The sequence below is a fragment of the Branchiostoma lanceolatum genome, chromosome 18 (assembly GCF_035083965.1).
Source record: "Branchiostoma lanceolatum isolate klBraLanc5 chromosome 18, klBraLanc5.hap2, whole genome shotgun sequence".
NCBI classification, from domain to species: Eukaryota; Metazoa; Chordata; class Leptocardii; order Amphioxiformes; family Branchiostomatidae; genus Branchiostoma; species Branchiostoma lanceolatum.
Genome location: NC_089739.1, coordinates 4,879,406 through 4,906,810, shown reverse-complemented (window position 1 = coordinate 4,906,810; position 27,405 = coordinate 4,879,406). Strand labels below are relative to the sequence as shown.

The following is a 27,405-nucleotide window of genomic DNA, read 5'->3' as shown; positions in this document are numbered from 1 at the left end:
GTAATTGTAAGTTAAAATAACGATATAATTTGCGATGCGTATTGCATTATGCATTGGGAAACATAGCTTAATAATACGAGTAGCGTTACGTAGAAATATCAAATCAATATTGAATGTAAAACTACAGGACACTGTTTAAGATAGAATCAAATATGGAAGGATTGTTTTGGTCTATCCGTCGCCTAGCGACTAGATTGCGATTTTCTGCCTCTATGCAGGTAAATTTGCCACAAACACATCTTTTGCTTTACATTTGGCTGCTTTTCAAAATGCCCTGTTTCATACAATACAGTGAATAGATGCAAACAGGCATTTCATGTATTTTGTATGCCCTACGTTTGTTTGTTTAATGTCCAGGAATTAACATATTAAGCTGCTTACAAATCTTATATGTCAGCTAAAAAGGTTTCCGAAGATCTAGTATACAAGAAACAAAATGGCAAAAGGGCATTAAAAGGGTAAACGTTGATAAATGGTAGATTATCCAATGGTATTGTCTTACGTCTATTGACTTGCAGCTATTGTTAGAAAGACCACGTTGATACTAACATATTATAGCCACATGCACCTGTTACTAGCCTGGGTACCAGATTAACGCGGGCCGACAGCCGGTTACTTCGGCGGGTCAATGCAGTATGCCCGCCGGATCTAAATCAGCGCTCCGGGGAGTTTTAGCGCGAGGGAGTTTTAGTCGGCGCGCCCTAGGGTCGGTCAAAGTGCCTTTGGCTACAACTCCCCTCCGGAACGCTAACTTACATCAGCGGGCATACTGTCTTGGGCTGCCGAAGAAATTGACTGCCGACCCGCTCTGGGTCTAGCACCCTATTATTGAATGAGTCTACTGAAGAGAAGAGAGGTACGGCCAGTAGATTATGTTAATGAGAAAGTACAACACCGGAAAGGCAATACGGGAGATGAGGTCCATTCTTCCCGACATGCCCCCGAGTTTCCGTCCTGTCGCGGCGTGTTCGGGCTTCACAAAGTCAGTCATCGGGATGGTCTCCGCACCGCCATCGGGCCTGGCCACGCCGTCGTCCGAAGACATTTGGTCGTGGCTGCGGTGAAAGAAGACGACAGCAACGGTCTCGAGAAGGGCGAAGAAGATTAACGTAGTATCGATGGCCATCCATATGTCCAAAAGCGTCATGTAGGCGACCTGGGTACATTTCAGAAAGTTTTATTAGACTTTTGTTAATATGATATATTTGTAGCTTACTTAAAGCAATACCTTAGACAAATGAAGACAATTCACGTGTAATGCTTTTTGTCTTCGGAGATGCTTATTTGCAATCAGATCACGTGATATTCAAAGTGCACAAAGTTCAGGCTCCACAGGATATTGTTATATTGAGCTTGAAAGTAAAGACAACCCACAAGAGAACACACACCAACGTGGAACGCTGCAAACTCGTCTAGGCCACTTAGACGTAAACTTAGACCACAGTGCATCGCGGCTGCACATGTGCATTTGGAACCATGCTTATTGCTTTTTATCGAATAATCTTTTTCCACTTGCAACAGGCACAACACTCATGACAGCACTTCAAAAGTTAACAATATCGATACACTTACGTTTGATAGTAGCAGAGCCCTGGCCAGCGCAGACAGCGCCACGTGACCGAGAAGAAGAAGGATGCCGATTAAAATGCGCGCATGCGCAAGACGCACGGGAATCCAGAACGAGATCCAGGAAGAGATGACCAAGAGGATACTGGGTAGTTGGAACATGGTCACGTGGCCACCCATGTGACGAAGAAAGGCGACTGAGGCCGCCAGCTTCATGTAAGAGCCTGCCGGTAAAGCAAGAACTCTTGTCAGAAATATCGAAAAAAAATCTATGAAAGCCATCAAAACGCTTCTTTCTCTTGTATTGCACACATGCCTCATGACATATCATACCAGGTTTGTACTAAAAAATAAAAGCTGCATATCCGGGCAGAAAGTACTGCATATTCAGGGGGCATCAGACGCCGATTAATAAAGATAAAATCAGCACGAAAGTTTCAGACATACATAAAACAAATTACTTAAACGTATGCCATTTTTTAAAAGAAACATTTACGGATCCAAAAAAATGTCTTAGACTATTTAAGTGAGTGGTTAAAGTTACATTATGAATCTAAGTCATATCAGATTTATTTGATCCACTCACAACGGGAAGGACCCCACCGCTCTTTTTGATAAGTGGTGGGCACTTCTTCACAATCATGCTTGATGTATGTCTCTTCTAAAACACGGGACCTCCATTTAATGTCCTTTCCGAGGGACGTCCCTAACCGAAGCTAGGTACTCATTTTACCTGTCAGTGACTTGAGTGAGAGAATCGTTGTTAAGTGCCTTTCTCAAGGGGACACCATCGGGACCTCTCAGGGATTCGAACTCAGTACCTTCGGGTTCTGAGTCAATAACCCAAACCACAAGGTCACTGTGCATTCGTTCAAAACTGACAAATTATCAAAAGCATCGTTTCAAAGTATCGAAATAGTTTTAAATGCGACTAAATGCGTTTTAAAACGACAACTGTGACCCTGACCTGTGGAGAACATCTGTTGGCTTGTTGAGACGTTCACTGTGGAGAGACTAAACTGTGGAATGCTGACGTCATCGTCCACACTGATAGGTTCACCATCCATCCACAGCAGCGCGATGTCGTTTGTTGTTAGCGAATCTGTAGTATAAGACGAAAAGTAGAACATTAATAGGGGATATTACGGTTATACATCGGTGATATCAAGATCATTACATTGAAGTGGAAAAAAGGAGCAACCAATTTTCTTATTTTAGGATGCACTGGTAGCTAGAGATAGATACATTCTATATAGACTAGATATATGCATCCTACAACAACTGTGTGGGGAAAATACAACATTTAGGATACAAATAAAGAACTACATAGCAAAACTGGGTGTGAAGACTTTTCTCTGAGATCGCAAGCAGGAGACTGAAATGGCTTGGCCATGTACTGAGAATAGCGGATAACATACCTATACGGCGACCTAAAACAAATAGGAAGACCCAAAAACCACGTAGAGGAGAACAGTGTCAGACGATCTGGCATCCATATGGCGATCAGTTAGCCTCCGTTGCAGGCTTTCCCACGGCGATTTTTCAACTTATCGGGGCCAGAATCTTTGGCTGGGGGTCGTATCTGTTTGGGGACCGTACCTGCACAGCGGTTACAGGATTCTATTAAAGCAGATACGGGGCCCCAGCAGGTGCTGTCCCCAAGCAGATACGGCCCCCCAGCCAGAGAATCTAGCCTTGATAAGTTAAAAAATTGCAATGGGTAAGCATGCAGGGAGGCTGGCGATCAGCTCAGACTGTGGCACAGGATAGGCCCAGGTGGAAGAAAAAATAGTCATGGCCTCATGTCTCTCCATGGACGAAGATGATAAGTAAGTAAGTACGTACTATTACATTCAACATATTACTTAGCTGATGTCACAAATTTTATACTTACAGCTTTCCATGTTGAAACTGCACACTTGTGTGTCGGCTGGAAAGTACCGCATATTCAGGTGGCACCGGACATCTACGGACACTCTGGAAATGGAGCAGACGCCATCAATGAAAATAAAATCAGCACGAAAGTTTCAGACATGCATAAAACATATTACTTAAATGCATGCCATTTTTTAAAAGAAACATTTACGAATCTAAAAAATATCTTCGACTATTTCAGTGAGTGGTCAATGTTACAATTATGAAACTAAGTCATATTTGCGTGGAATATTTGCGACTTTGTGTGACTTTTGAGTTGAAACGGTGCAATTCAGAAAGTGTTTTGCAAAGAAGTCACTTTCACCAAGTGCTTGCCATCATTACATACACTGTGATACTGTGAAATCTTTACTTTCGTAGTGGTTTTAATCTGAAGTAATAGAGAAAACTGAGAAAGTTTTAGCTGTGTTTTATGCTCCCGGTTGAAATATTACTGTAGTACAGTAGTCATATATTGAAAACGCATATTTGCAATGACATGAATTTGCGGTAGAAAGGTCGTCGTAAGGTTAAATCCTGAAAATAAAACCACTGCGGAAGTTTCAAGAATACATAAACTGCTGAATAGTCATATATAGAATTTTTATCCAAAGTACTCTTCAATAGCTATGGTCGTTATGGATGAAATCTGTGTAATTATGAAAGTGGCGTAGTTTTGAAATTTGTCCAAACACGTCCAACCTAGAATTAAGAAATAATCATCTTTAAGAAGGGCTTTCTTACCGTTGACTTGAGAGGACCCTTCCGTTCGGAGAAATGCGGATCATGACGTTGTCTTTGAAGATGTCTTGAACGAAGCCGTCCACAAGGTTACTGAAGAATAAGTCCGGAGTCCAGATTAGGCCGATGTCTTCTCCTGAAAAGAGAACAATTATGCATGTTATAGATTGTGTTTTTGAGTGAACTGACGTTGCATTATACAGATAACGTTTACTATTATTTCACACACAGGAAGCAACGTATGCCTTTGACGTGTACATGTGTGTGTGTGTGTGTGTGTGTGTGTGTGTGTGTGTGTGTGTGTGTGTGTGTGTGTGTGTGCGTTTGTTTGTGTGTGTGTGTCTGTGTGTCTGTGTGTTTGCCTCTCTCTGTGTTTCCAACTAGGGGGTGAAGTCTGCCATCTCTGATTCCGTTGTTATAACTGTCAAGATACCATCAAAACGAAACACAACAATAGTTTTCCCGATAGGCCTGTACGTCCTGCTATGCAAACTTCGAGAAGAAATAAGTCATACATTTATTGATTGTTTGATACCTATGCTGAGTGATTCAACTCGAATGTTTGATGGGTCGTTGAACTAATTTCATTATCGTCTACATCCTACCTGAGAGGCTGATGGGTCGACCCGGCATAGAATCATTGTTCTGAAAGCTGAGTCGGTCGTCCTGCCAGTATTGTCGAACATACATGGTGAGGGTCAGCACCTGAGGAAAAATCATTTTGAGCTGTACGTGCGACTTATTTAAATTTACTAATATATTGTCATTCATTATTACCATTTCTAAACCATGCAACCCAATTCAGATTTTCTATACGAAGTTTAATTAGCCCCCCTTCTCACTGATTTGAATAGTGACAATATACCACTGTTATCTTACCGGTTTGAAACCGTCCATGACAACATCATTGATGTGCATGGACACCTTGACTTCTACAGGCCGATCTCCTGTATTAACAAAAATGAATATGTTTATTTTCATATAATCTTGGCATATCAATCAGAGACACCTTTTTTCATATTTACATTATTAAAATTCTCGTCGGAAGGAATGCAACATTGACCTTGACCTCGTCTTCCCAACATCTACCTACATACATAATATCATCACAATACATCCAGAGGTTTTTACGTAATGCTGAACACAAATATCTGGAAAACTATCATATAGACAGACACACATACACGTACATACACACACAACACCACACACACACACACACACACACACACACACACACACACACACACACACACACACTCACACACACAGAACACCACACACACACACACACACACACTCACACACACACAAACCCACACACACACACAAACTCACACAAAACAAACACGAAAAATAATTTATGAGACCGATACATACCTCCATATCCAGGTCTCATTATATGCAACTTGTCACCAAAGATGTCGACTACATCGTCTAAAGTCTGGGTACCTTGCACCGGTACCAGGGAGCTAAAAATAAGAAACAATAAAAATACGGACGTTTAGATTTTGCTTTAGGAGTATCAACTATCTACTACGAAGATATTTGCAATTTCTCTCCGTTAAAAGAACCCCCCTCCAAAGCAATTGCGATTTGCCCCTTAAGGATCAATGTCTAAAGCAATCATGTACATTTCCGGTTTGTTTTTCAACAGTTTCCGAAAGATCCCGATACCCATGTCTTCCATTAACTAGTTCCGCTGGATCAAAGACTTTTCGTGTCGGCAATTACAGTGTTTAACCATGCATGCTTCACACGCGTTCATACGAGGCATGCTACACACGACTATGTATTTATGTATGCAAGCTATTTGTTAGGGCCCGGTCATGTCACATTCTTCGTTCGATGGTCTTACGATCACAAACTGAGGGCATTTTTAAGGTAGCTATAGTCGTGTACACGTAGTACGAAATTTTACGAATATTTCCATCGTTGATTGGATGCCCCTGTTCGGAGAGCAACGCCTTTCGAAAAAGAGTAGTGCGATGGTTCGAATCCTTTTGCCTGGAGTTGGCGATTCAGTACAAATCACTCGGATATAGGCCTGGCGAACCTCCATATCGTATCAGCCATACGGTGATTTATATCATTTACCCGGACGGGAGACCTGGCGCATCCCCGTCTTGTATCAGCAAACGGAAGGGTATGTCACTCCGTAAGGGGCGGTATAACCCCGACGGTGCACGTCGACTGATGATTCCTCTCTGCGGTTGGTTATGTCACAGTCTGCCTCAAAACTGTACGACGGCCTACGATAAATTGACCTTTCCGTAAAGAAAGGGCCATTGAATAGGGGGAATTTTGAAACTAGCCCCAAAACAATGCTGTTCAAATTCCCAACTGGTTCTCGGTCCAGTGCTTATAACATATTTGATAAGATCTTATGTTCTTTAGTTATCCCTGCACTATATGCTAAGACATCTTGGACGATTTGAAAGCACATTTTAGCAAACCCTAAGGGGAAAACTATTACTAACTCATGTTACAGACATTTAATCTTACATCGTCTTAAAACCCTTAAGCTGCCAGTCCCGACTTAACTAGGGATACAGAAATATGCCTTGTGTGCTGGACCCGGTTATAACCGGGATAGGGTATTCCCCAGAACAAAACAGCTTTGCGTGCTTGTAGCGCGCGAAGCCGGGAAGTTAGGGGAGTTAGCGCCGCCGGGTGTTTCGCGGGTTTCGTGAGGGAGGTCAGGGGTCAAACATTTTTGATTTTTACTTGGCTAAAAAACCTGGCAGCTTAAGGGTTAAGAGCATGCTTTAGGGTGTAAACTATCGTTTATGAGGATTAAGATGCACATTCCGTAGATCTTGAATGTGCGATCTTGCGTCTTTGAAGTCGTGTTCTCTGTACCATACAGAAAAAGCGGAACTTCTTCCAGAAAAAAAGTCTTGAAAAAAATGGAACTGTGCCAACTGCTGATTAGACCCACATTCCACTAGACGGCGATCACGTTGTGACCTAAATTGGATTCGTGTAACCCTTAACCTCATAGTTGGAATATCATGTAAAATGTTAAAGTGACAAGACGACAAAACCCACAGCTGAGCGTAAAATGATCCGTTTCTTTATTTAAATTCGCTGAGCGCTATGTCAATTCGCTCGGTCTCTGTATCTGTATCTGTATCTATATAGCCGGTATAACCGCCCTTCGGCGTAACACACCAGCTCGCCCTAGTGGAATGGTTGTTATCGACTGAAATGCTTATACAATGCAACTTACGTGTCTTTTTCAGACTCAATTTTGAGAAAGAAATAGTTAAGATGGCAACACAGAAGGTTTCCTCGCGTTATTGTTTCGTTTTCCAACGCAAACGAAGGCTTCCGGTATGAAATACAGGCTTCAGATCAGTTGATTATACATGTCATGCCTGAAAAAGGATGAATTACACAAGGCACACGCGTAGCACAATAGTCGCAGCTTGAGCGAAACACCGAGGAGAATGGTAAGCGGAAATTAACCCCAGCCTCAAACAATAATTGTCTACTTCAGGGGTTGATTATCTTTACATAAACGTGTTCGAAATCAAAAAGCAACTATTAGAATATTCATGAATGTTCTCTCTAACACTGTACGTTTTGTTTCTGAGACAAAGGATACCGCAGGAGAAAAGAGGACTGGAAAATAAACGTCTATGGCCTAGCGAGGTTATGAACGGCTCATCGAGATAATCTCATGAAATTCAAATTTAGCTCTTGCCCACATCATGGCGATAGCTAAGCCTTCTTTTGACGTGCTATTTTTTCTTTGCATCACGTACGCGTTGCTATGCAGTGAGAGCAAGAATTTCCCTATTCTTTTTCCTTGTCAACATGTGTTGTAGCAGTGAACAAGTCTAGAGTATGCGTATTATTCTAACCTTTAGTGCACTGAAGGGTACATACTAAGCTAAAGTCACCACAGGACAGCTATCTGTTGGTCGCACTGGGGCCAAGGTTGTGGGGGAAATCTAAATTTCAGCTGTAGTTTTTGTGTTGGGCCTTCTTTTGTGTGTTTTACCGCAACAGTGAGTCAGAAATTAGCCGTCACGTTTCATTTCATGGTCTACAATAGTAACAGAGATACATTATTCTAACCACGCATTTATGAACTCTACTTTCTAGTATCTATATTCATATTGTGATCAAACATAACTAGTAGACGCTAGTACTACAGGAATAAAATCTGGATTATCTATCAGATATACCCTTGCATGCATGTATGGGTAAAAGGCTTTTCTAGAAAACGCCTGTTGGTAGCTAATAGAAAATTCTGCTAAATTGCAGGCTCTCAGCATTTAACAGTTTATGTGACACTCCTGATCATAGGCTTAGTGGTCGGAAATCTAGGCTAAGCCATGTTTGCCTAGTAGCTATTACAAAATGACCCAGTCAAAAGAATAAGTTAGATATGAAAATAGTTTAATAAGAAAGACGATATGCAGGAAATATATTTACCAAGCCTTAGTAACAAAACTAATACCTCTCTAGCTGTCCTTACTTGAAATTCGTATCACTTTTCTCGCAAAAATTGCTCGTCGGTATTGGAGACGATTAAGAATGTGAGAACTATCCCGAGCTAAAACACCCTGCAACATGTACGTATTGCTATGGTTGCAAAGATGTTCAATATCAGAAATAGTCTAAAAGTAAGCAAGTCAATAGGACTTACCCGAACGACAGAAACAGCAGACTGCAAGCGAAGAACATGGTGCTTTCCCTGGTTCTGCGACTGACACTGTGCGGTGTGAAAAACTGCGGGCTTAATATACGTTAGTTCCTGGCGAACACTGAAAAGACCTGGATATCCTTCCTGCGACATAAATGGCTTAGCCGGGTCAAGAGTCAGCTTTAAAGAGACCTCCAGTGGTGTAAGCGTTGGCCTGGAACCGGGGACCAATCGTTTTTCTCCAGGGTAAATACATCAGAAACTCCAGCCAATGAGAGAGAAATATACGGCTTTGCGGTGACCTCATTATCAGGGAGGTAAGTGACCTCGTTTTGTACCCAACCAGACTGCATTGTTGAGAGGATAATTAAATTCCTTTACACGACGCTACACTGATGTTATCAAGTAGATGACTAAGTCGCGTGGATTTGAGTCATTCCTTGGCCGGCTTTGCCGAGTAAGGTTTAATGTGTAGACTCAGTGACGAGAAGCTACCAGTAGATAGTATCTTATACATTATCTTTGTGAAAAGATGGCTCTGTTGTGCTGTATTCAATCTAGCGTATCACCATGTAAAGTAAAACGGCCAGAGAGACGAGGAATGATGCGTAATTACCTCCTATATCTATGAAAAATGAGGCTAATATAGTATATATTAGTATCTTGTACATCTTTTTTGTTCAAAATACCGTTCTGTGTTCAATCTAGCACAATTCACCAGGTAAAGTAAAATGGCCAAAGGGCAACAGTGAACGTATCTGTATCGGAAATGTCTGTACGTGTCTCAAGTGTGTGGAAAAGGGACTAGGGGCGGATTCACATTTTCACAATATCTATAACTGCAACGAGCTTTTGAGACTGGTCACTGAGACTGCTTAGTGTGATATTCTAATCTAAGGCGTGAATGGGTGTTAAAATGTTGTCTCTTATCAAATGTTTGAGGTAAAATGACATGACAAGATACAGTACATGAAGCAATGTTGTTTCCTTCACGGTTTTGTGTTCTCAGTTTTTCATGATGTTTCGATTACGTACTATTTGTCACACTTTTATATTGCGTACATTTACATAAAAGCTAGCCTCCGAAGCAGCCTTACGAGTTGGACGGTCAAGTTTTTGTTTTTTTAATTTACTAAATTGCCGTTTTCCGTTTGTATATCAATTCAGGTTGCACTCGGTCTCTTGTAGACAGCCTCTCATTTCAACGAGTACAATCACTTGAATATAAAGAACTAAACATACGACTAAAAGTTTCTCGGCGAGAAGACTTTCAGGCAGCATCCGCCATCTTTCTTCAACATTATAGTCAATAATGCCTTTTCAATATGCCCTAAGATTATCAAAATGCTCATTGTATGGCATATATAGAGATTGTGGTAACCAACCTGTAACTATTACTCATTATTATCAATATCGACTACTGAAAGTGGATAATTGTTTCTGCAAACCTTCCGTTGAACATACGATACTGTTACTAGATGCAAAGTGAGAAATTACTGATATACTAGAAACATATATGGAAGAAGGAAATGTAAATGTAGATGGTTAAACATGATACATAATCTGTTTTGTCTTACGTCTAAGAGCGATTGTAAGAAGGAACCACATTAATACCAACATAGTAGTCACACCTATAAGGTATTTCACGACTACGCATGTGCCAGGTCAAAGGTTAAGACCCCCGACTTGTAAACAGGTCTTATCTCGATCGTTGTCTTGATTTGTAGTTAGTCGACGTCCAGACGTATTTTCTTTATTTCTCAGGGCTTTTTGACATTCTAAACCCAATAAATATTTCGGCCCATCAGAAGTCGGAGTTGTGAGCCGGGCTTTATAACGTAGTGAATATACTTGCTAATAGAACGGCATAGAGTTGGTTATGTTATGTTAATGATGACATCCTAGTTAGATGACATCATGTAGTTAGAATCACGTGTTTTCCACTCGCCTCCATCTTAAGTCCGCCATGGCTGTGTGTGAATAAAGCTCTGATTCGGAACACCTCGTCTGAGTCGCTATCTAGCGCCTTGGCCACTTAGTGGCGGAAGACTAATGAATAGATGATTATGGTAGCAAGTAGGTACAAGGCCGGGAAGGCAATACGGGAGATGAAGTCCAGCTTAGCTAGCACGCCGCTGAGTCTCCGTCCTGAGGTGGACTGCCCGGGCTTCCCGAAGTCAGTCATCGGGATGGTCTCCGCACCGCCCTCGGGCCTGGCCACGCCGTCGTCCGACGACCTTTGGTCCTGGTTGCGGTGCAAGAACGCGACAGCAACGGTCTCGAGAACGGCGAGGAAGATGAAGGTAGTATTGATGGCCATCAATATGTCCATAAACGTCAGGTAAGGGACCTGGGTACAATTCATAAAGTTTTAGCAAACTTTTATCTAGCTGCATTTTGTAATCTGTAGATATAATGCCTAATAGTTAGAAAAATTCATTAACGTGCACCAAAGTTTTTTTTTTTTATGTTAACTGAAAGCACCTGCAATGCTTATTGTCCTCAGACATATTTTCTAATACAATTTTAGATCAGATAGGACACACCAAGAAAGTTTGCTCGGAGTTCCAGCCCACAGAGGATTGTACGTAAGGTAAAAAAAAAGCACCCCAGAAGGGAACAACAATTACACCTGGAAGAGAGTTATTGTCTACAAATGAGGCACATTAAACGTTAACCTTACACCACAATGCACCACAACTGGACATGCGTATTGGAACGATGAGATGGCTAACTATCGCTTTTTTTAAATGCAAAAAGCACAAAAATCAGGAGTCTTAATTTTGAACAACATTAAGTAACTTACGTTTGGTAGTAGCAAAGTTCTTGGGAGTGAGGACAGCGCCATTTGACCGAGAAGAAGAAGGATGCAGATTAACATGCGCGCATGCGCAACACGCCCGGGAAGCCAGAACGAGGTCCAGGACAAGATGACCAAGAGGATGCTGGGTATTTGAAACCTGGTCACGTGAATACTCATGTGACGTTGGAATATCACCTTGACCTCCATCCAGCTGAAAATGCCTGCCAATAAAACAAGATCTCTTGTCAGAGGCCTAGAAATAATTCTAATATAAAATACCAAACTCTTTTGAATTCAATTGATTTCAATTACAAACCCTAGGAACCTCCGAATTGCATGCATGGCTCATTTTTCCATTGATTTTATGCAGCTTAGGTTTAGTCCTCTTACCCTAGGAGGCCAAACAGGCACTGCCACAAACAGACAACTTCAATTCAACTACATTTTAAAAAATATGGTTATTTGATGCCTTTGAGCAGACCCCTGTAAGCCTAGTTTTACAACATTTCTTTTTCTATTGATATCAATGTACCGTGTTTTGTGCCATCATTTTGTGAAAATATCAGATAAATGCCATTGTGGCTTATGAAGTTATGGCATTTATCTATAGTGTAATGAATAGGGAATGGCTTGGGTTTTCAGAATTTTAGACTTTTACATATCAGATTTATGCAATTGGACGCAATGCAATTATCTGGTGTCTTCTGGCTTTTAGATGCGCTCCCATACGACAACTGCGCATGCTCCATGGTGAAGGTCACTGACCTGTGGAGTAGACCTTTACGCTTTTTGAGGTTTTCAATGTGAGGATGAAGAAGTCCCAAGATTCGGCGTCAGAACTTATCTGGACAGGATTGTCACCCCACAGCAGCTCCACGTCATTCATCCTATACGAAACTGTTAAAAGACGACATGTAAGATATTAGCAGGTTGCATATCATTACGTTAGTGATGTTCAATTGAATGCTTTTCATAGCAAGAAAAAGAAGCAATCCATTTTCTTTTTAAATTTGCACGGGTTTGGCGTTTGAGGATGGTGGCAACGATTTCCATTCTACGACTGTTTTTAAATACTATATGATTACGTTTTCATAATTATTATATCCTCATAGTACTACGTATACGCCTAGATTAATTATTTTAGATTTGTTGCCTACTGCAGAGCCTGACCACAGAACAGGTAGGTGTATACATTTGGGATTCGTTTGTTTCTTATGTGTAGGAAATAGCTAGGGGGCCTTGCCGGACCAAGATACCGGCTACATTTGGAATTTCCGTTGCTAGGGTTAGAATCCATTCCAATCATTGCCATGGATTAGCCATTGGAAGCCAAAGAGCTATCTATTCTATAGCATATACAGCAGATAGGGTTTGTAGTCATTTTTTGGGTTATTTATTGGGTTTGTTTGTCAGTGTTAAACTTTCAAGCATTCTTCTACAGGGCGTACGGCCCCTCCCACCTTTTACTTTTACATCTGGTGACACGTGTAGCCACTAAGGCCAGTGCCCCAAGGACCCACAAAGAGGATTCGAACTCCGGCCCAAGGACCCACAAAGAGGATTCGAACTCCGGCCTAAGGATCCACAAAGAGGATTCGAACTCTGACCCAAGGATCCACGGAATTTTGGGATTGCGATTGCGACACGAGTACATATACAGATAGAGGTTGGTGTTTATACATCGAAATTCTAGATTACATACTATTACCTTTAATATACATGTAATACTTGGGTTGAAGTCACAAAGTTTGTACTCACAGCTCTCGATGCCAAAATAGCATACTTGGCTGTCGGCTGGAAATCTCTGCAAATACAGGGGGCACCCGACGTCTATAGACACTCTGGAAATGGGGCAGACGGAATTAAACACAGATATACAGCAAACTCATTCACTGACGAGGGGGTACGAGTGAAGACGGGGTTTCATGGTTAAAAAAATTCGGAAGCACAGTAGTAATTCATTAAAACGCATGTATTCAATATGTCATGAATTTTCGGAGGAGAAGTCGTAGAGGAAATCATGAAAATAAAATCACGGCAAAGTTTCACACATACATATACTGTTGAGTATATACACTGCCTGCTATGCTATGCAGCTTGCCAGGAAATATATCTTCAATATCTATGTCCATTATGAAAACTATCTGATCTCCTTTATTAGAAGCAATTGGTTTTACCGTTGACTTAAGGTGACAGTTCCGTTTGTAGAGATGCGGATCAGGTTGTTGTCTTGAAAAATGTCATGAACGAAGCCCTCCACCAGGTTATCGAAGATTAAATCAGGAGTCCAGATTAGGTTTTTATCTTCTCCTGAAGAGAAAGAACAATTGTTATCTCCTATAAAATGGAGATATAGTTTTGGGTGTGCCTGTGTGTGTGTTTATGTGTCTGTGTCTGTGTGTCTGTCTGTCTGTGTGTCTGTCTGTCTGTGTGTCATATAGTCAGCTAACCCGTTTATTTGTTAATTTCGACCTGGACGTGCTATGGTCTTGATTTTTTTAGTGGCAGATAGCTTGTAATGTATTTCAAAAATGTGGTGTAGGGCCCCCTAGTATCTTGCTCTTGAACTGCTGGGGCGTTATTGTGAAAATCTTCTAAGGAGAATAACATCAAAAGGAACGACGGATTTCCATGATATTTAGTATGCAAGTAGCTTAAACAGCGATGTACATAATGAACTGCAAATCATGCTAAGTGGGACGTAATTTACATAATTTGTTATTAAAATCTATATGAGTAGTGTTTTCCACTTTAAGACTCAAATACATGTAACATGTAGTTTATGCCAAGTGGAACATTAACAGGTAACAATTATGCAATTGAATTCCTAATTTGCATGATTAATTCAAACGTGCCATAATCCGTCTAAGTGGTAAATGAAAGGACTGTCAATATTGCGACATGTGTAACACCTGTATGTGATTGAGACATGTATGTGTGTTTATGTTTATGTCATTGCATTTCTGTCTGTCTGTGTGTGTTTGTACGCGCGCGCGCGCGTAAATGTATGTTCGCGTGTTTGTCTGTGAGTTTTTGTCTCTCTGTTTGTGTGTGTGTTTGTGCGTTTTTGTCTATGTGTGTCGGTTTGTTTGTCTGCCTCTCGCTCTGGGAGTATGTGTGTGTGACATTGTGTGGAGCCTGAGGGGGGTGAAGCCTACCATTTCCGATTGCGTTGTTGCAACGATAACGATACCATCAAACACACATCAGTAATCGTTTTCCTGCCATCTACGTTAATTGTGAAACTTTGGTAAATTGGTTGACTGACTGAGTGATTGTTTGACTGTCATGCTAATATTTAAGTTATGTGTTTGACTGCGCATTGAATTGATTTTGTTTCCATCTTTATCTTACCTGAAAGCGTAATGGGCTGAGTTGACATAGTATCGTTATTCTTAAAGCTCAGGCGGTCATCTTGCCAGGTTTGTCGAACAAACATATCGAGGGTCATCACCTGAAATAATAAAAAGTACATTGGAGCTACCTGCGTGAATGAAATTGGAAAATGCACTCGTTTATACGTATAAATTTATTTTCTTTGTTATGACAGTCTCTATCACAACCAAAGTCAGATTTTCCGTAAGAAAAGTTTGAAATATGAATCATGCCAATATACCACAGTTACGTTCTAATGTCTTACCGGTTTGAAGCCGTCCATGACAAGATCATTAATGAACATGTTCACCTTCACCGTAACAGGCCGATCCTCTGTATGAACAAAAAGGGATTTGTCTATTTGCACATCATCTCACTACCAGGTGCATAAATGGGAAAACTATGTGAATTTTTTTTTTGCAATAAGGAAGCATACCTCCTGAACAATGTGCGCTAGGACTACCAAACTTGCTGACTTTTCCTAGAATTTAGTTGGCAACAATTTTATAGTAATAGTATAAGTTTATCATTTTTTGTGTTGCCATGGCAACGGGATTCTGAAAGGCATATTTTACAAAATTCACTAATTTGTTTTCCTACATTATTGAGATCCAATGTAATCTAATGTAACTTTCATGATTAAATATGCATAAGTTATGCTAATTGAATGACGTCATCGGTTAAAATCCAAAATGGCTGACAAAACCATTAGTCTAGGTATAAACAGGCTTTTCCCCCCTCATATTCGTTAATACCTGCTATGTTTTCAACAAGAAAACATTCCAATCAACGTTTCTAGTCTATTTTCATTGTGTTTTAGGGTCGTAAGTAATACAAATTGTATTTCAGAAAATTTCAAGATCACCTATCCAAGATGGCGGATCCCAATGGATAGCTTAAGGCATATGACGTCATTCTATGACGTCGTTTTGACGTCAACGCAGTTACCATTGGCAACAGAAGTCTATTCATACTTCAATATCAAATACACTTTTTTGTGAAACGATCGGTTAATACCATCGGGTATTACTGGAATTCCCTATTTAGGTGGTTTTAGCAAAAAAATGACATAAATGACGTCAAAATTACGTCATATTACGTCAAAACAATACCAAAATTACAGGAATCATAAATATTTACATGTACATGACTCTCTGAAAGTTTGGTGATGATCCAACATAGAGTTTGGAAGTTATTAGGGGGGGCGGTAAATGACCCCCCCCCCTCCCCCCCGTCCAAGGAGTCTCAAAAAAGCCCTTACTTTTATGAGGACAATAACCCAAATCTACCATTTGGAAAATGTTGCAAATTGTTGGAACATGCAACAGTAAAACAATCACAAAATTGTTGCAAATAAAGATATCTTTGTGTAATTACTTTGAAAATATTTCCAAAATGTAAAAATAAGTTCAAACACACACACACACACACACACTCAAATAATAATAATAATAATACCTGCATTGGACAAAAAATTTTAAGACCGACACATACCTTGATATCCAGGTCTCATTATGTGCAACTTGTCACCAAAGATGTTGACCACATCGTCGAAAGTCTGGGTACCTTCTACCGGTACCAGTGTGCTGGAAATAGGCATGAATGAAGACACAAACGCTTAGATTTTGTCATAGACCTCTACCTCTACTAAATTACCGTCGCCGAGAAGGTTATGTTTTGCACCGCGTTTCTTGTGTGTCCGTCTGTCCGTTCGTCCGTCTGTAAACAGTATAACTTGAGAATGTATGGATGGATTGTCTTCATACCTGGTATATATGTGGGTAGGTCTTCTTAATTAAAACCTCAAAATGATTAGATTTTTGGCCCCTAAGCGGCTTACTATGGTACTGCAGCGGAACCTCCGGGTTTGATATCTCGCGTTTAAGACATGCTATGGTCATGAGTGGTAGATAGCTCTTTGGAGGGAGAGTAAGTTGTGTAGGTTTTGGCCACTTAGCGGCTTTTTTGGAAATGCAGGAGCCGACTTTGTTTCAAACTTTGAAAGGGACTAACTCAAAAATAGGTTAACGGATTGTCATGATATTTCGAATGTAGATAGCTTGAGTGATGATTAACAAGATCAAATGCCAATTATGCAAATCAGTAGCTAATTTGCATAACCAATGAGGAAAGTTTATACATCCGCTGCATTCCCTTATAGGACTCTCAAACACGTCACATATGTAACTGAGAAAAAGAGGAATATCAACAGATATCAATTATGGCAATGAATACCTAATTTGCATAATTAATGGAAAAATACTATAACTCCATAATGGAAAATGACGGAGATTTCATTCTTGCAGCGTTTGGAAGGTAAGTTGAAGTGGACATTATCAGGCAGAAACCCAGTCAGAATTACGTCATATTACCCCATAACGATACAAAAATTACAGGAGTGATTAAGACTCACATGTAGATTACTCCCTGCAAATTTAGTGATGATACACCATACCGTTTGGAAGTTTTAGGGGGGGCGCCGAATGAACCCCAAGTCGTAGGGACCCCGTCGTAGGGACCCCCAAAAAAGCCCGGTGGTCTAGATAGGGTTGAACCTCTGTCACATAGCAGGCAGTCAACTAGTCTGTGAAATCTATCAGAATGTCATTTTCGGTCGACGGTCTCAGGTCAATGAGCCCCGTTTGATGTAGTAGGGTTGACTTGCACATATGCAAGTAAAAATACGCTCGACCCCCGGGCGATTGTAACATTTAAAGACCTTAAGCTTCTTGTGTTTAACAACTGCTGCTGAAGCTCATTGACTGTGTGACAGGGGCATTACTACATGTACACGAAGCTTCATTGACAAAATGAAAAGTACAATGACTTTCGCACAGTCAACCACAAAACATAAAACACATATTGAAAATTCTATTATTTACACAATACATTTTAGACGAACATCTGGAAATCTGTAATATCTTGACAAAATTATGTTCATCCTGGTTTTTAGTATATTTTCTAACCAGTCAGTCTATTATTTAATGTATTTGCCTATTTTTGCAGTGAGAGTTGTCATTTTTAAAGATATAATCAAATCTGCCCTTGGTTTCGAGTCTATTGAAATCTGAAGTATTTGAACAAAGAAATGTGAATAGTTTGTTACGTAAGGCATTATATTTAGAGCATCCATGACAAAGGGAAATTTATTTTCAATTTCTTTAGGACAAAATGGACGAAACCTTTGTTCAAGGGCTACAACAAAACACCGCATCTCGGCCACGGGGTGGGCCCCGTCCGGTCGCCGCGGAAGATCCCGTTGCGCGGACGACCCATCCATCTACCGACGGGCTGGGGACCTCCGCACATCAGACGCATCCTGCTCGGTGGCCTGGCGGACCCTGGTCGGGGCTTTCCTAGTACTCATCGGAGTCGGTCGGGGACGGGCGCTCATTCTCCCCGACGACACCCTCCCCGGCGCCCGGTGCTCTGTCCGATGCGGTGCAAAGTCACCGGACGACCGGTTGTTTTTTTTTTTTCTCCACGCCGGGGTCATGCGCGCACCGCGCCGGCTCCAGCCGCACCCTCCCGGACTCACTAGCCCCCTGCCGTCGCTTGTGACGGAGCCTGCAAGGCCAAGGGCGGCCGAGTCCAAGCTAGTCAAAAGCTACCACTCTCAAGATACGCTCAGCCACCTACGCCATGGTCAGACACCTGACGAAATCTAGAAGTCGGAGCAAGTGGGAAACTCGCGTCACGTACGCGTCGGCGGCTACGTTTCGCTGGTACGGGCGACCAACGGCTCCGGCCCACACTTACATTGGAAGTTGCTTGAAGTTGCCAGAATACGTGAGGAATGGGATATTACATCGGAAGAACGATGTACCCTGCAAGTGGCATCGTCCGTGCACGGGAGAAACGCGGGCGTGCTTCGCCGTAGTCGGCGGTCTCGCTAGCCGCCCGGCACCGAGAGCAGGCCCGTCGGCTGCTTCGTGGTCGTGGGAGAGCCCCGCCCATATTAAGACATGACATTGAAGGAAGCTGCTATTCACCTTTATTAAGATGGGAAGCTGCATGGTAGCAAACACAGTTCGACATCAGCCGTAATCAAAGGTCAATCAGAAACGAGCATATCAATATCAAGTCAAAACCCCATGTTAACCAAAATTTTAACAGGTTCTTGGTGCCATGCTTACATTATCATAACACATGAGACCTTAGTTCTTTATATATCCATGCTCTAACCAGTGTTCATCTGGCTCGTACAAAAAGCCTTTGTCCTTAGAACGGGTTATACATGAAAATGACCATTGTAAGGAAGATAGTATAGCGTAATTGTACTTAAAAAGCCTTTCCAACAAAACTAATATCCTTTCTGTTTGTCGTGACTGAGACTTAAGATTCGTATCACTTTTCTCGATCTCGCAAACAATCTTTCTTAAAATTGCTATTAGAGAATATCAAGATTATGGAAATTTGCTCTAGCTAAAATACTCTGTAACATTTGTATGTAACACCATGGTTGCAGAGATGTTCAACATGTCATAAGAAATAAGGTAAAAGCAAGCAAGTCGATAGGACTTACCCGAACGACAGAAACAGAAGACTACAAGCAAAGAACATGGTGCTCTCCCTGGTTCCTCGACTGACACTGTGCGGTGTGGAAAACTGCGGGCTTGATATCAGTTGTCCTGAAAAGACCTCGATATCCTTCCGCCGACGTGAATGGCTTAGCCGGGTCAAGCAAGAGCCAACTTTAAAGAGACAACCAATCGTTTTTCGCCAGCCGGTAAATACAGTACCCCCGAAACTCCAGCCAATGAGAGGGAAATAAACGGCTTTGTGGTTTGGTTAGATCAATCGTTTTTCGTCCGGGTAAATACATCGGACACTCCAGCTGATAAGAGAGAAATACTAGTATACAGTTTTTTGGTGACTTCATTTTCTGAATGGTTACTTACATCGTTTAGTGAAATATTATGTGTAAGGAAAACGTTGTCTTTATTGCTATCTTTTTTAACTTTCAGTGTTTCATTCACTCGCAAAAAAGATTTTTAAAAAGCAGTTCACAAAACATTCACAGCTACTTAATTACCTTTTTCTACTGAAAACTATTAGGATGTACATACACATGTACAACCGCAACGGTTTATGTAGCCACCAGGAAATACTGTGAATGCAGTAATGATCATGGATATTTGATTTCGCGTCCTTTTGCGGTAATGGGGAAAATGGAGTGTTCGTTGTGATTTTGAGTTCGCGTTTGAAACAATAGTAGCGCTACAGTATACAGTAACAACGGAACCGCTTTCGCGGTGGTTTTAAATTCGCGGTAAAGAGTTTACCGTGAAAACCGCAAACATGAAACAACCGCGAACATTTTTGCATTTACAGTATTTCGGTCTACTTATTACAATCTTTAGAAGCTTTGTCAGCAGGCCACAGACCCTGGCCAGTTCAGAGCTACGAACATACACTAGCATGTGCATACTTATGCTACTTGGTTTATCGCCTCATTTACAGAACTTTGAACGGATTGATTACTATTTAGATCACATATACATGTATGAATAAGACTTCATCTTTTTTTAAATCTTCATTCAGCTGTCTTTAACTTATAAAACATATATCTTGCCTAAAGATTGAAAGATCATATTCCCACGCCCTTAAAGAAAGATAGCTCCAGAACCTTAGCCATACCTTACATACCATACCTCTGATAGAAGCGTCAGTCTGTAACATTTCTATGAGGCTTTTTCCATCTCAACGGAGTGCGGATATAACGTCTCTGCAGAATTCTTTAACATTTGACATCTACACGTGATAGACGTCATCAGTTGTCTGTCACGTCGTTTTTCTTGAACTTGAACGTGGGAGGTCGTTTTGGCAGACGATCTTGGTCTTGGTCCAAATGTACGTTTCAGCTTTGGTAGATCAGAGCATGCGCAGAGGAGCAGATTTGTCAGTGTCAGCACGTATGTGTGTGTGTGTGTGTGCGTGTGTGTGTGTGTGTGTGTGTGTGTGTGTGTGTGTGTGTGTGAAAACACCGTAGCCAAACGCGTGCGGAATCTGTTCTTTCAACAATATGGCTGGATTTGCGCCAGAAAGGTCAGCGGTAATCATTTGGTCAGCGGGTGATGTGGCCCTCAATGTTGATCCTTCATCGGTCGACTGCACTGCACGAAATGGCCTCGTATCCCGGCGTATACGTACAGGGATTCCTCCGGAAATATTCCATATCCCGGTGCGGATTTAGCGTTTCCGTTAGTTTTAACGGATACGCTAAATCCGCACCGGGATATGGAATATTTCCGGAGGAATCCCTGTACGTATACGCCGGGATACGAGGCCATTTCGTGCAGTGCTGGTTATATACACATGCCGAGTTGAATTTATAAAATTCCTTACTGGTATACTCTTAATGTATAATGCACACATTACAGTGCAAAGGCTTTGTCCAAGAGTTCTTTAAACTATGCACATGTTACATTGATGGATAACAACTTGAAGGTCCTTTGTACACAATCAAGTATTTTATGCAAGCCGACAAAGAACTTTGTTACAACAAACTCTGTTATCCAGTGACTTATGAACCTTTATCAATCCATTCATGGATCTTTCAATGTTGTGTTTCTGTGTACAAGACGAATTATAACAAAGTAGGTAACGAAATTAATACGTTTACATGTTTCCGTAGAAAGTAGAACGTGGATATGTAATTTCTAAAATCTCCTATTTAACATTTTGTCGCTCATATTGTGCGCTCGAGCAAATAACCGATAACACCTCACGAGTGAAATTGTTGAGACCGATGTTTTGTACAAAATGGGAGAAATATTGGAGCCCCAACGTTGCAGATCACGCAGATCACCACTACTGTTTAAACATTAATGAAAGTGCTTTGAGACAAGCTTCCTCTGGCATGGACATCATCATCTTCTCAGAATTTATCAAGACGGCTGTAAAGGTAGCTATAGCTCTCTAAATAGCTTTTCATGATAGGCGGGTCTCTTTCTGTTGTTTGGTTTTCCTTGATGAGTTTTTCAAGGTTGGTCTTCGACCTCTCGATCCAGCTCCCGAACTGATGTGCAAACTGTTCCAAGGTCTCCAAAGGGTCGAAATCTTCCCCATCGGGCTCTGGGCTGGCCTTGGCAGAATTTTCTGGCATTGTATCAGGTGAAGTTGGGAGTTCTTCCAGACCAGATGGCTTTGCCAGCTTTTCTGTCTCGCTAGAATCATTCATGTGTGAGTCGCGATACAGCTGCTCTTTTCCAGATGCTGAATCAGTGCCAGAAGAGGTCAAAGGTTCATCCACCTTTGTCGGCGACTGCTCGAGCTTTGTTGTGGGTCTACTTACCCCATCTTCACCTTGGACGGGCTTGGATGAAGAGCTAGACGACGATGGTGAAATGTCGGTTTTAGTTGTATCTGCCTCTTTCTTCAGCTTTTCAATCTCCTCTAACTGATGGTTGACGTTTGTTATCAGGGCAATCAGAGATTCCCGCAGGTTGTTTGCCTGATCTGAGTTCAAGGTCGGTTTGGCGTCCGCCATCTTGTCCTTGGTGACTCACCTTTGACCTTTAGAAACAGGAGAAATCCAGAAGCTTGCTGGTAGCAGGGAGAAAAGGTATGTCCACTTAGTCAGTTGTTTATATTCACCAAACGATGGCGAAAATACATGTATGACCACGTATGTCTATGCTTGAGTTATGTTTAGAACGATGTAGTTTGTACCCATCTACCTCACTGGTCCCAGTCCTATGTTCCAACACCTCTGTGTTCTGACGTACAACCCCTAACCGTAAGCATGCCGTGTTGGAACTAAGGGGGTTTCGAAACATAGGGACGTCGGAACATAGTAAGCGCCCCCCCCCCCCCCTTCCGCGTAACTACTACCACACAGAAAAACACCCTTCAGGCATACAAACTAAGTGAGGTCAAAAAGGTCGCATTCCAACCGGCGAGTTGCATACACGTACCCACGTATCAAAACCAATTTTCCTTTCATTTACAGTGCCAACAGACAATGTCAACGTATCCACAGAATATCTACACCGTACTGATGCAAATACAAGTTAGATCATATCAATATTTATGACCAATGGCATAATAGTGTTGTTTTGGTGAGTCCTAACCTAACCCCCACCCACCCAGTCGCCATGCATAAGAAAAGACTGGGACAATGTATTAACATGAAAGCTTTAGCATTGAAGGAAAGCAAAGAATGAAAATACGATTCAACATTCTACCCATGTTCAAAACGAGAACAAATTCTACTCGCTGGATCTCCTTTAAACGTGAATATACGTACCAGCAATATGAGGCTACATTGTGTATGATCCTCTTGACACAGATAAAATGTACCTTCGTCACCACGAAAATTGCCGAAGGAGGAATCGGTAAACTCCGTCTGTATTTGTGTGTCAAGTGGGCGGGGCTCCATGATGACAGCATATATATGGGTCAAAGTGTCATGGCAAAATTCTTAAACATGAAGAACATCTTATCTATAGGCGACGTGGAAGCTATAACTTTATGAGAATATACAAAGAATATATTATAACTTTTATTTGCAAATCAATGCCCGTAGGCTAATTGCTGGGGTACACACAGTGGAAAAGGTAAGAAGGGTAACAAGTGTCTATTCTATGCATCTAATTAATATGCTATTATATATTATTATAATATATTAATATGTGAAAATGAAATAAAAAATGTCTACATACTTTACTGAGAGTCTTATAACATTCATGAGAGTCTAAGCTGAGTGTTTTGTATCTTTTCGACCCTCCGGTAGTGATATCAAGTACCACTGGTGAAAATGACGAGGGATCTTTTTCTTGTCGTACTTTTGATCTGGACCTGCAGCCACTTTACAGAAGGTGGCCTTGACGTTTCAGGATTTGAAGGTGAATTTTTTTTTTGTTCTTCGAATTCGTTTATTCAATGACACCCATTACACACCATTATAATAAGCTGGTTCACGAGTTGAACTGTTCATGCGCAGTGTGATGCATCGTGGGTAATATGTCAATGTTGAAGGCCCCTGAAATATAAACAAAATACGTCTGGGCATGTATCAAGTATGGTATATATACAAGAACTGTTCACACGTTAGAGGCATTCACCTTTGATATCGCAAAAGCCCATTTACCAGTATTTTTCCAAACTGTTTTCCAGCTTATTCAACTTTTCCTTTCCTTTCAAAGAGGCACCTACTTGCATGTATCAAGCATGGTATATAAAAGAACTGTTCACAAGTTAGAGGCCTTCACCAATTTGCACGTGAACAAACACCTTGCAGCGAGGGCAGGGTGTTAATTACAATACGTACGTTAAGATGGTAGTAAACTTAGTTCAACTCAAGTTGTTTAAGTTTTTAGCGTCGTGGTATGAGATGGTATTGCGCATGTCCAACCGGTAGTGTGTTTTTCAATGTTGCCCATTTTGGCGACGCTTCAGGGGTGGGGTATTCCTTAAAGTATTGCTCTTATTTGGCAAGTATTCTTAAAACATCACGACTCTACGAATGCATTCCTTCGTAAAGAATGATTGTATATTTTGTTTTAGACATACTATGGTTATGAATTTGGGTGCAGTTAGCTCTTTTTCTTGAAAAGTGGTGGTATAGGTTTGGGCCACCTGGTAGCTTTTTTTCTATCACTGTATGGGCCGGTTTTTTTTTTTCAATTTACATGTGCCTTTACCTCGTTTGTGCTCTAGGGTCTAAACCTTGTGGAGACTTCCCCTGGGAAACTGATGGCGTCACAGTGCAGTGTGACTACAACCATTGGAACGGCAATGAGTTCTTCGGACGCTGCAGTGTCGCATGCGATAGGGAGGCGGCGCTGTTAATTGGACCTCCATACGCGGTGTATACTACTGTCGTTGATGGTGCCTACTACTGTAATACAAACAACGGTTCATGGCTGGGGACGGAACCCGTGTGCCTCGGTAAGGCTTGAGAGTGGTTTTCCTTATAATTGTGGTCTCACATTAGTCTCTATTAGGCTCCATAGGTCGCTGGGCAAATAGAAGAATTGGCCATATAGACAAATAAGATGCCAGAGGAGTTATAGCAAGCCTGGGAGAACAGTTTGAGACTTTTCCATCGATCTATGCAGCCTGGACGAAGCCACTCTCACATCCGCAGTCTACATGTATGTGCGTGACTCAGCAGATATCAAACTGCACTACTCTACCATGTACCAGCAATGTCATTTGACCAGGAAATATTAGGATGAAACAACGTTTTTATACCATATTAAGAGTTTCACACGATATTTCCATACGCAATATAAAGCACGCACCAACAAGCTTTCAAGCTAAAATAACCCGAAGTTTATGCCGCGTGTCCTCTTATTTCACGACACAGGCCGGTATAACAGCTCTACCATGGTAACGGACGAGTCCAACACGATCCGGCTGGTGGGGGGAGAGTTCTACGGCTGTGTGGAGATGTACGATGATGTGACTCAACAGTGGGGACCTGTACGGGGTTGGAGTCTGTGGGGAGATGACGAACACGAACAGAGGATGGCGTGGGCTGACGTTGCATGTAGAAGCCTGGGGTTTCCCGCGGGACTTGCTACACATGCCTTCCGTCTAGCCAATGGCGTCGTTAGAGACGGATATGTTACTTCTCTGTCACACAGTTCGTTCCGACCACCTTACCCCTCTACAGTCCCGAAGTTTATCATGTATAGCTCTGAGCGCCTCCCTAACCCTGAAACAGCGAGTGTGCGAGTTGCCATAGACCGTGTAGCACGGAGACCGTGCCATCCTAGCGACTATAGATGTTACCGAGATTTCAACACCATGTGCCTGGCATGTGCGAGACAAGGGACACAGGCTAACCAACAAGGTGTGTAGATACATGTAGTATTACAGGGCTTATAGTTCTAACTGAAGCACCCCCACTTTGCACCCCGTGCCATTCTGAATTGACTAGGGACTTTCCATGACATTTATTTCTATTACTGTAACAAAACTTCAATTTTGTTTTTAAAAAATCGAATTCTTTTAAACAAAAATTGCAATTTTCGTTCCAACCCATGAACTAGTAATTCTTTGAAGGTTTGGACTTCACATTTTAGGCATCGGTGCTCAACTGACCTGCACACCTGACTTCATTCGGGTCAGTTTCCCCCGTCCCGTGGACAACTCAATTCAGACCGCAGACGTCCGGCTAGCAGAGCCACCTTGCAGTGCTGATGAGAACTCCACCCATATCTACATCCAGGCCCCCCTCACGGGCTGTGGAACCAAGAGAATGGTTTGTTTGTGTGCGCGCGCGCGCGCGCGTGTGTGTGTGTGTGTGTGTGTGTGTGTGTGTGTGTGTGTGTGTGTGTTTGTGTGTGTGTGTGTTTGTGTGTGTGTGTTTGTGTGTGTGTGTGTTTCTGTGTGTGTGTGTGTCTGTCTGTCTGTGTGTGTGTGTGTGTGTGTGCGTGTGTGTATGTGTGTGTGTGCGTGTGTGTGTGTGTGTGTGTATGTATGTATGTGCGTGTGTCTGTGTGTGTGTGTCTGTTTGTGTGCATGTGTGTGTCTGTATGTGCGTGTGTATGTCTGTGTGTGTGTGTGTGTGTTTGAACACGATGTGTCAAGAAAGCGCATGTGGCTTGATTGTCTTTATATTTTGGTTATCATCAAGGTTATACATTTATTACATTCATTATTAAAGGATTTGAAATTCAAGTTACACACTATAGATTGATAAAAGATAACCTGTTGCAAACAGGACACAGACGACGAGATTATTTACAGTAACACCCTGATCATCAACGTCAACGCTTCCAGCGCGGTTATCACCCGTTATGACGTCATAGAAATCAGCGTGGAGTGTCGTCTGCCTCGTCGGAAATCCGTGACCGTCAACTTTGACCCCAAAAGCTTGACCGTGTTCCGGTCACACATCGTTGGTAGAGGTGAATTCGCCATCTCCATGGAGCTGTTCCTCAATAGCAGCTTCCAATCATCAGTCTCGGAATATCCTCTATCCGTGGAGTTGGGGCAGGTAAGATCTACAAGTCATTCATATACTGCCCCATATTTCGCCTTCTTGAATCAATTTACCTCTGTTTTTAGTGGTTGATATTTCAGTCAAATGAAGCGATTCTTAATCTTCAAGCAGATCGTATATGCTAGCCAGAGAAGCTCCAGCACCGCGGACTGGAGCTTCTCTGGCTGACTGGAGCTTCTCTGGCTAGCATATACGATTTTCGGTGCACCGTGCAGATCTGCTTAGAGATTAAGTAATTCTAGCCTTCAGAGAACCCGTACGCTTCATGCCTTAGCTTTTCCTGCTTTGCGGGTAGGACAGAAACGCACCCATTCAAAGACACGCACACACAGACAGACAGGCAGCCTGAAGACGAAATTATATATATATAAAAAAGAGAGTGGCATTATG

General features: G+C 41.8%; 3 protein-coding genes and 1 long non-coding RNA gene across 4 annotated transcripts; 1 reads left to right on the top strand and 3 right to left on the bottom strand.

The window, feature by feature from the left end:
* Window positions 1–779: 779 nt before the first annotated feature.
* On the bottom strand, window positions 780–5,698 carry LOC136424091 (glycine receptor subunit alpha-2-like). Its single transcript, XM_066412514.1, has 8 exons — window positions 5,602–5,698; window positions 5,101–5,168; window positions 4,827–4,926; window positions 4,225–4,357; window positions 3,461–3,543; window positions 2,534–2,668; window positions 1,573–1,790; window positions 780–1,156 (listed from the first exon to the last, which is right to left on the bottom strand). Exons 1-8 carry the CDS (start codon window positions 5,618–5,620, stop codon window positions 839–841), a joined length of 1,074 nt encoding a protein of 357 aa, XP_066268611.1. The 5' UTR covers window positions 5,621–5,698; the 3' UTR covers window positions 780–838.
* A 4,293-nt stretch (window positions 5,699–9,991) lies between these two features.
* Window positions 9,992–11,899, bottom strand: LOC136424103 (uncharacterized). Its single transcript, XR_010753817.1, has 2 exons — window positions 11,685–11,899; window positions 9,992–11,228 (listed from the first exon to the last, which is right to left on the bottom strand). It is a non-coding gene; the product is annotated as an uncharacterized lncRNA (long non-coding RNA).
* Window positions 11,900–12,438: 539 nt separating this feature from the next.
* LOC136424637 (glycine receptor subunit alpha-2-like) lies at window positions 12,439–18,522 on the bottom strand. The gene is made up of 7 exons (XM_066413262.1): window positions 18,341–18,522; window positions 16,551–16,642; window positions 15,322–15,389; window positions 15,036–15,135; window positions 13,859–13,991; window positions 13,440–13,522; window positions 12,439–12,578 (listed from the first exon to the last, which is right to left on the bottom strand). Exons 1-7 carry the CDS (start codon window positions 18,448–18,450, stop codon window positions 12,439–12,441), a joined length of 726 nt encoding a protein of 241 aa, XP_066269359.1. The 5' UTR covers window positions 18,451–18,522.
* Window positions 18,523–21,893: 3,371 nt separating this feature from the next.
* LOC136424636 (uncharacterized) lies at window positions 21,894–27,251 on the top strand. The gene is made up of 7 exons (XM_066413261.1): window positions 21,894–22,623; window positions 23,794–23,905; window positions 24,720–24,950; window positions 25,372–25,860; window positions 26,093–26,271; window positions 26,734–27,009; window positions 27,141–27,251. The coding sequence occupies exons 2-7, from the start codon at window positions 23,818–23,820 to the stop codon at window positions 27,249–27,251; spliced, it is 1,374 nt and encodes a 457-aa protein (XP_066269358.1). The 5' UTR covers window positions 21,894–22,623; window positions 23,794–23,817.
* Window positions 27,252–27,405: the final 154 nt, after the last annotated feature.

Bases quoted from the DNA above. Each gene is read 5' to 3' on its own strand.
- LOC136424091 (XM_066412514.1), bottom strand. The intron at 1,791-2,533 runs GTCAGGGTCACA...CTTTACCGGCAG, and splicing joins CCAACAGATGTTCTCCACAG to GCTCTTACATGAAGCTGGCG. The intron at 1,157-1,572 runs GTAAGTGTATCG...AAATGTACCCAG, and splicing joins GGGCTCTGCTACTATCAAAC to GTCGCCTACATGACGCTTTT.
- LOC136424637 (XM_066413262.1), bottom strand. From the start codon at position 18,450: ATGAGCGCCCGTCCCCGACCGACTCCGATGAGTACTAGGAAAGCCCCG. The intron at 15,390-16,550 runs GTATGTGTCGGT...TTGTTCATACAG, and splicing joins AATGAGACCTGGATATCAAG to AGGATCGGCCTGTTACGGTG. The intron at 13,992-15,035 runs GTAAGATAAAGA...CTTTCTCTTCAG, and splicing joins TCAGCCCATTACGCTTTCAG to GAGAAGATAAAAACCTAATC.
- LOC136424636 (XM_066413261.1), top strand. From the start codon at position 23,818: ATGACGAGGGATCTTTTTCTTGTCGTACTTTTGATCTGGACCTGCAGC. The intron at 25,861-26,092 runs GTGTGTAGATAC...TTCACATTTTAG, and splicing joins GACACAGGCTAACCAACAAG to GCATCGGTGCTCAACTGACC. The intron at 26,272-26,733 runs GTTTGTTTGTGT...TGTTGCAAACAG, and splicing joins GCTGTGGAACCAAGAGAATG to GACACAGACGACGAGATTAT.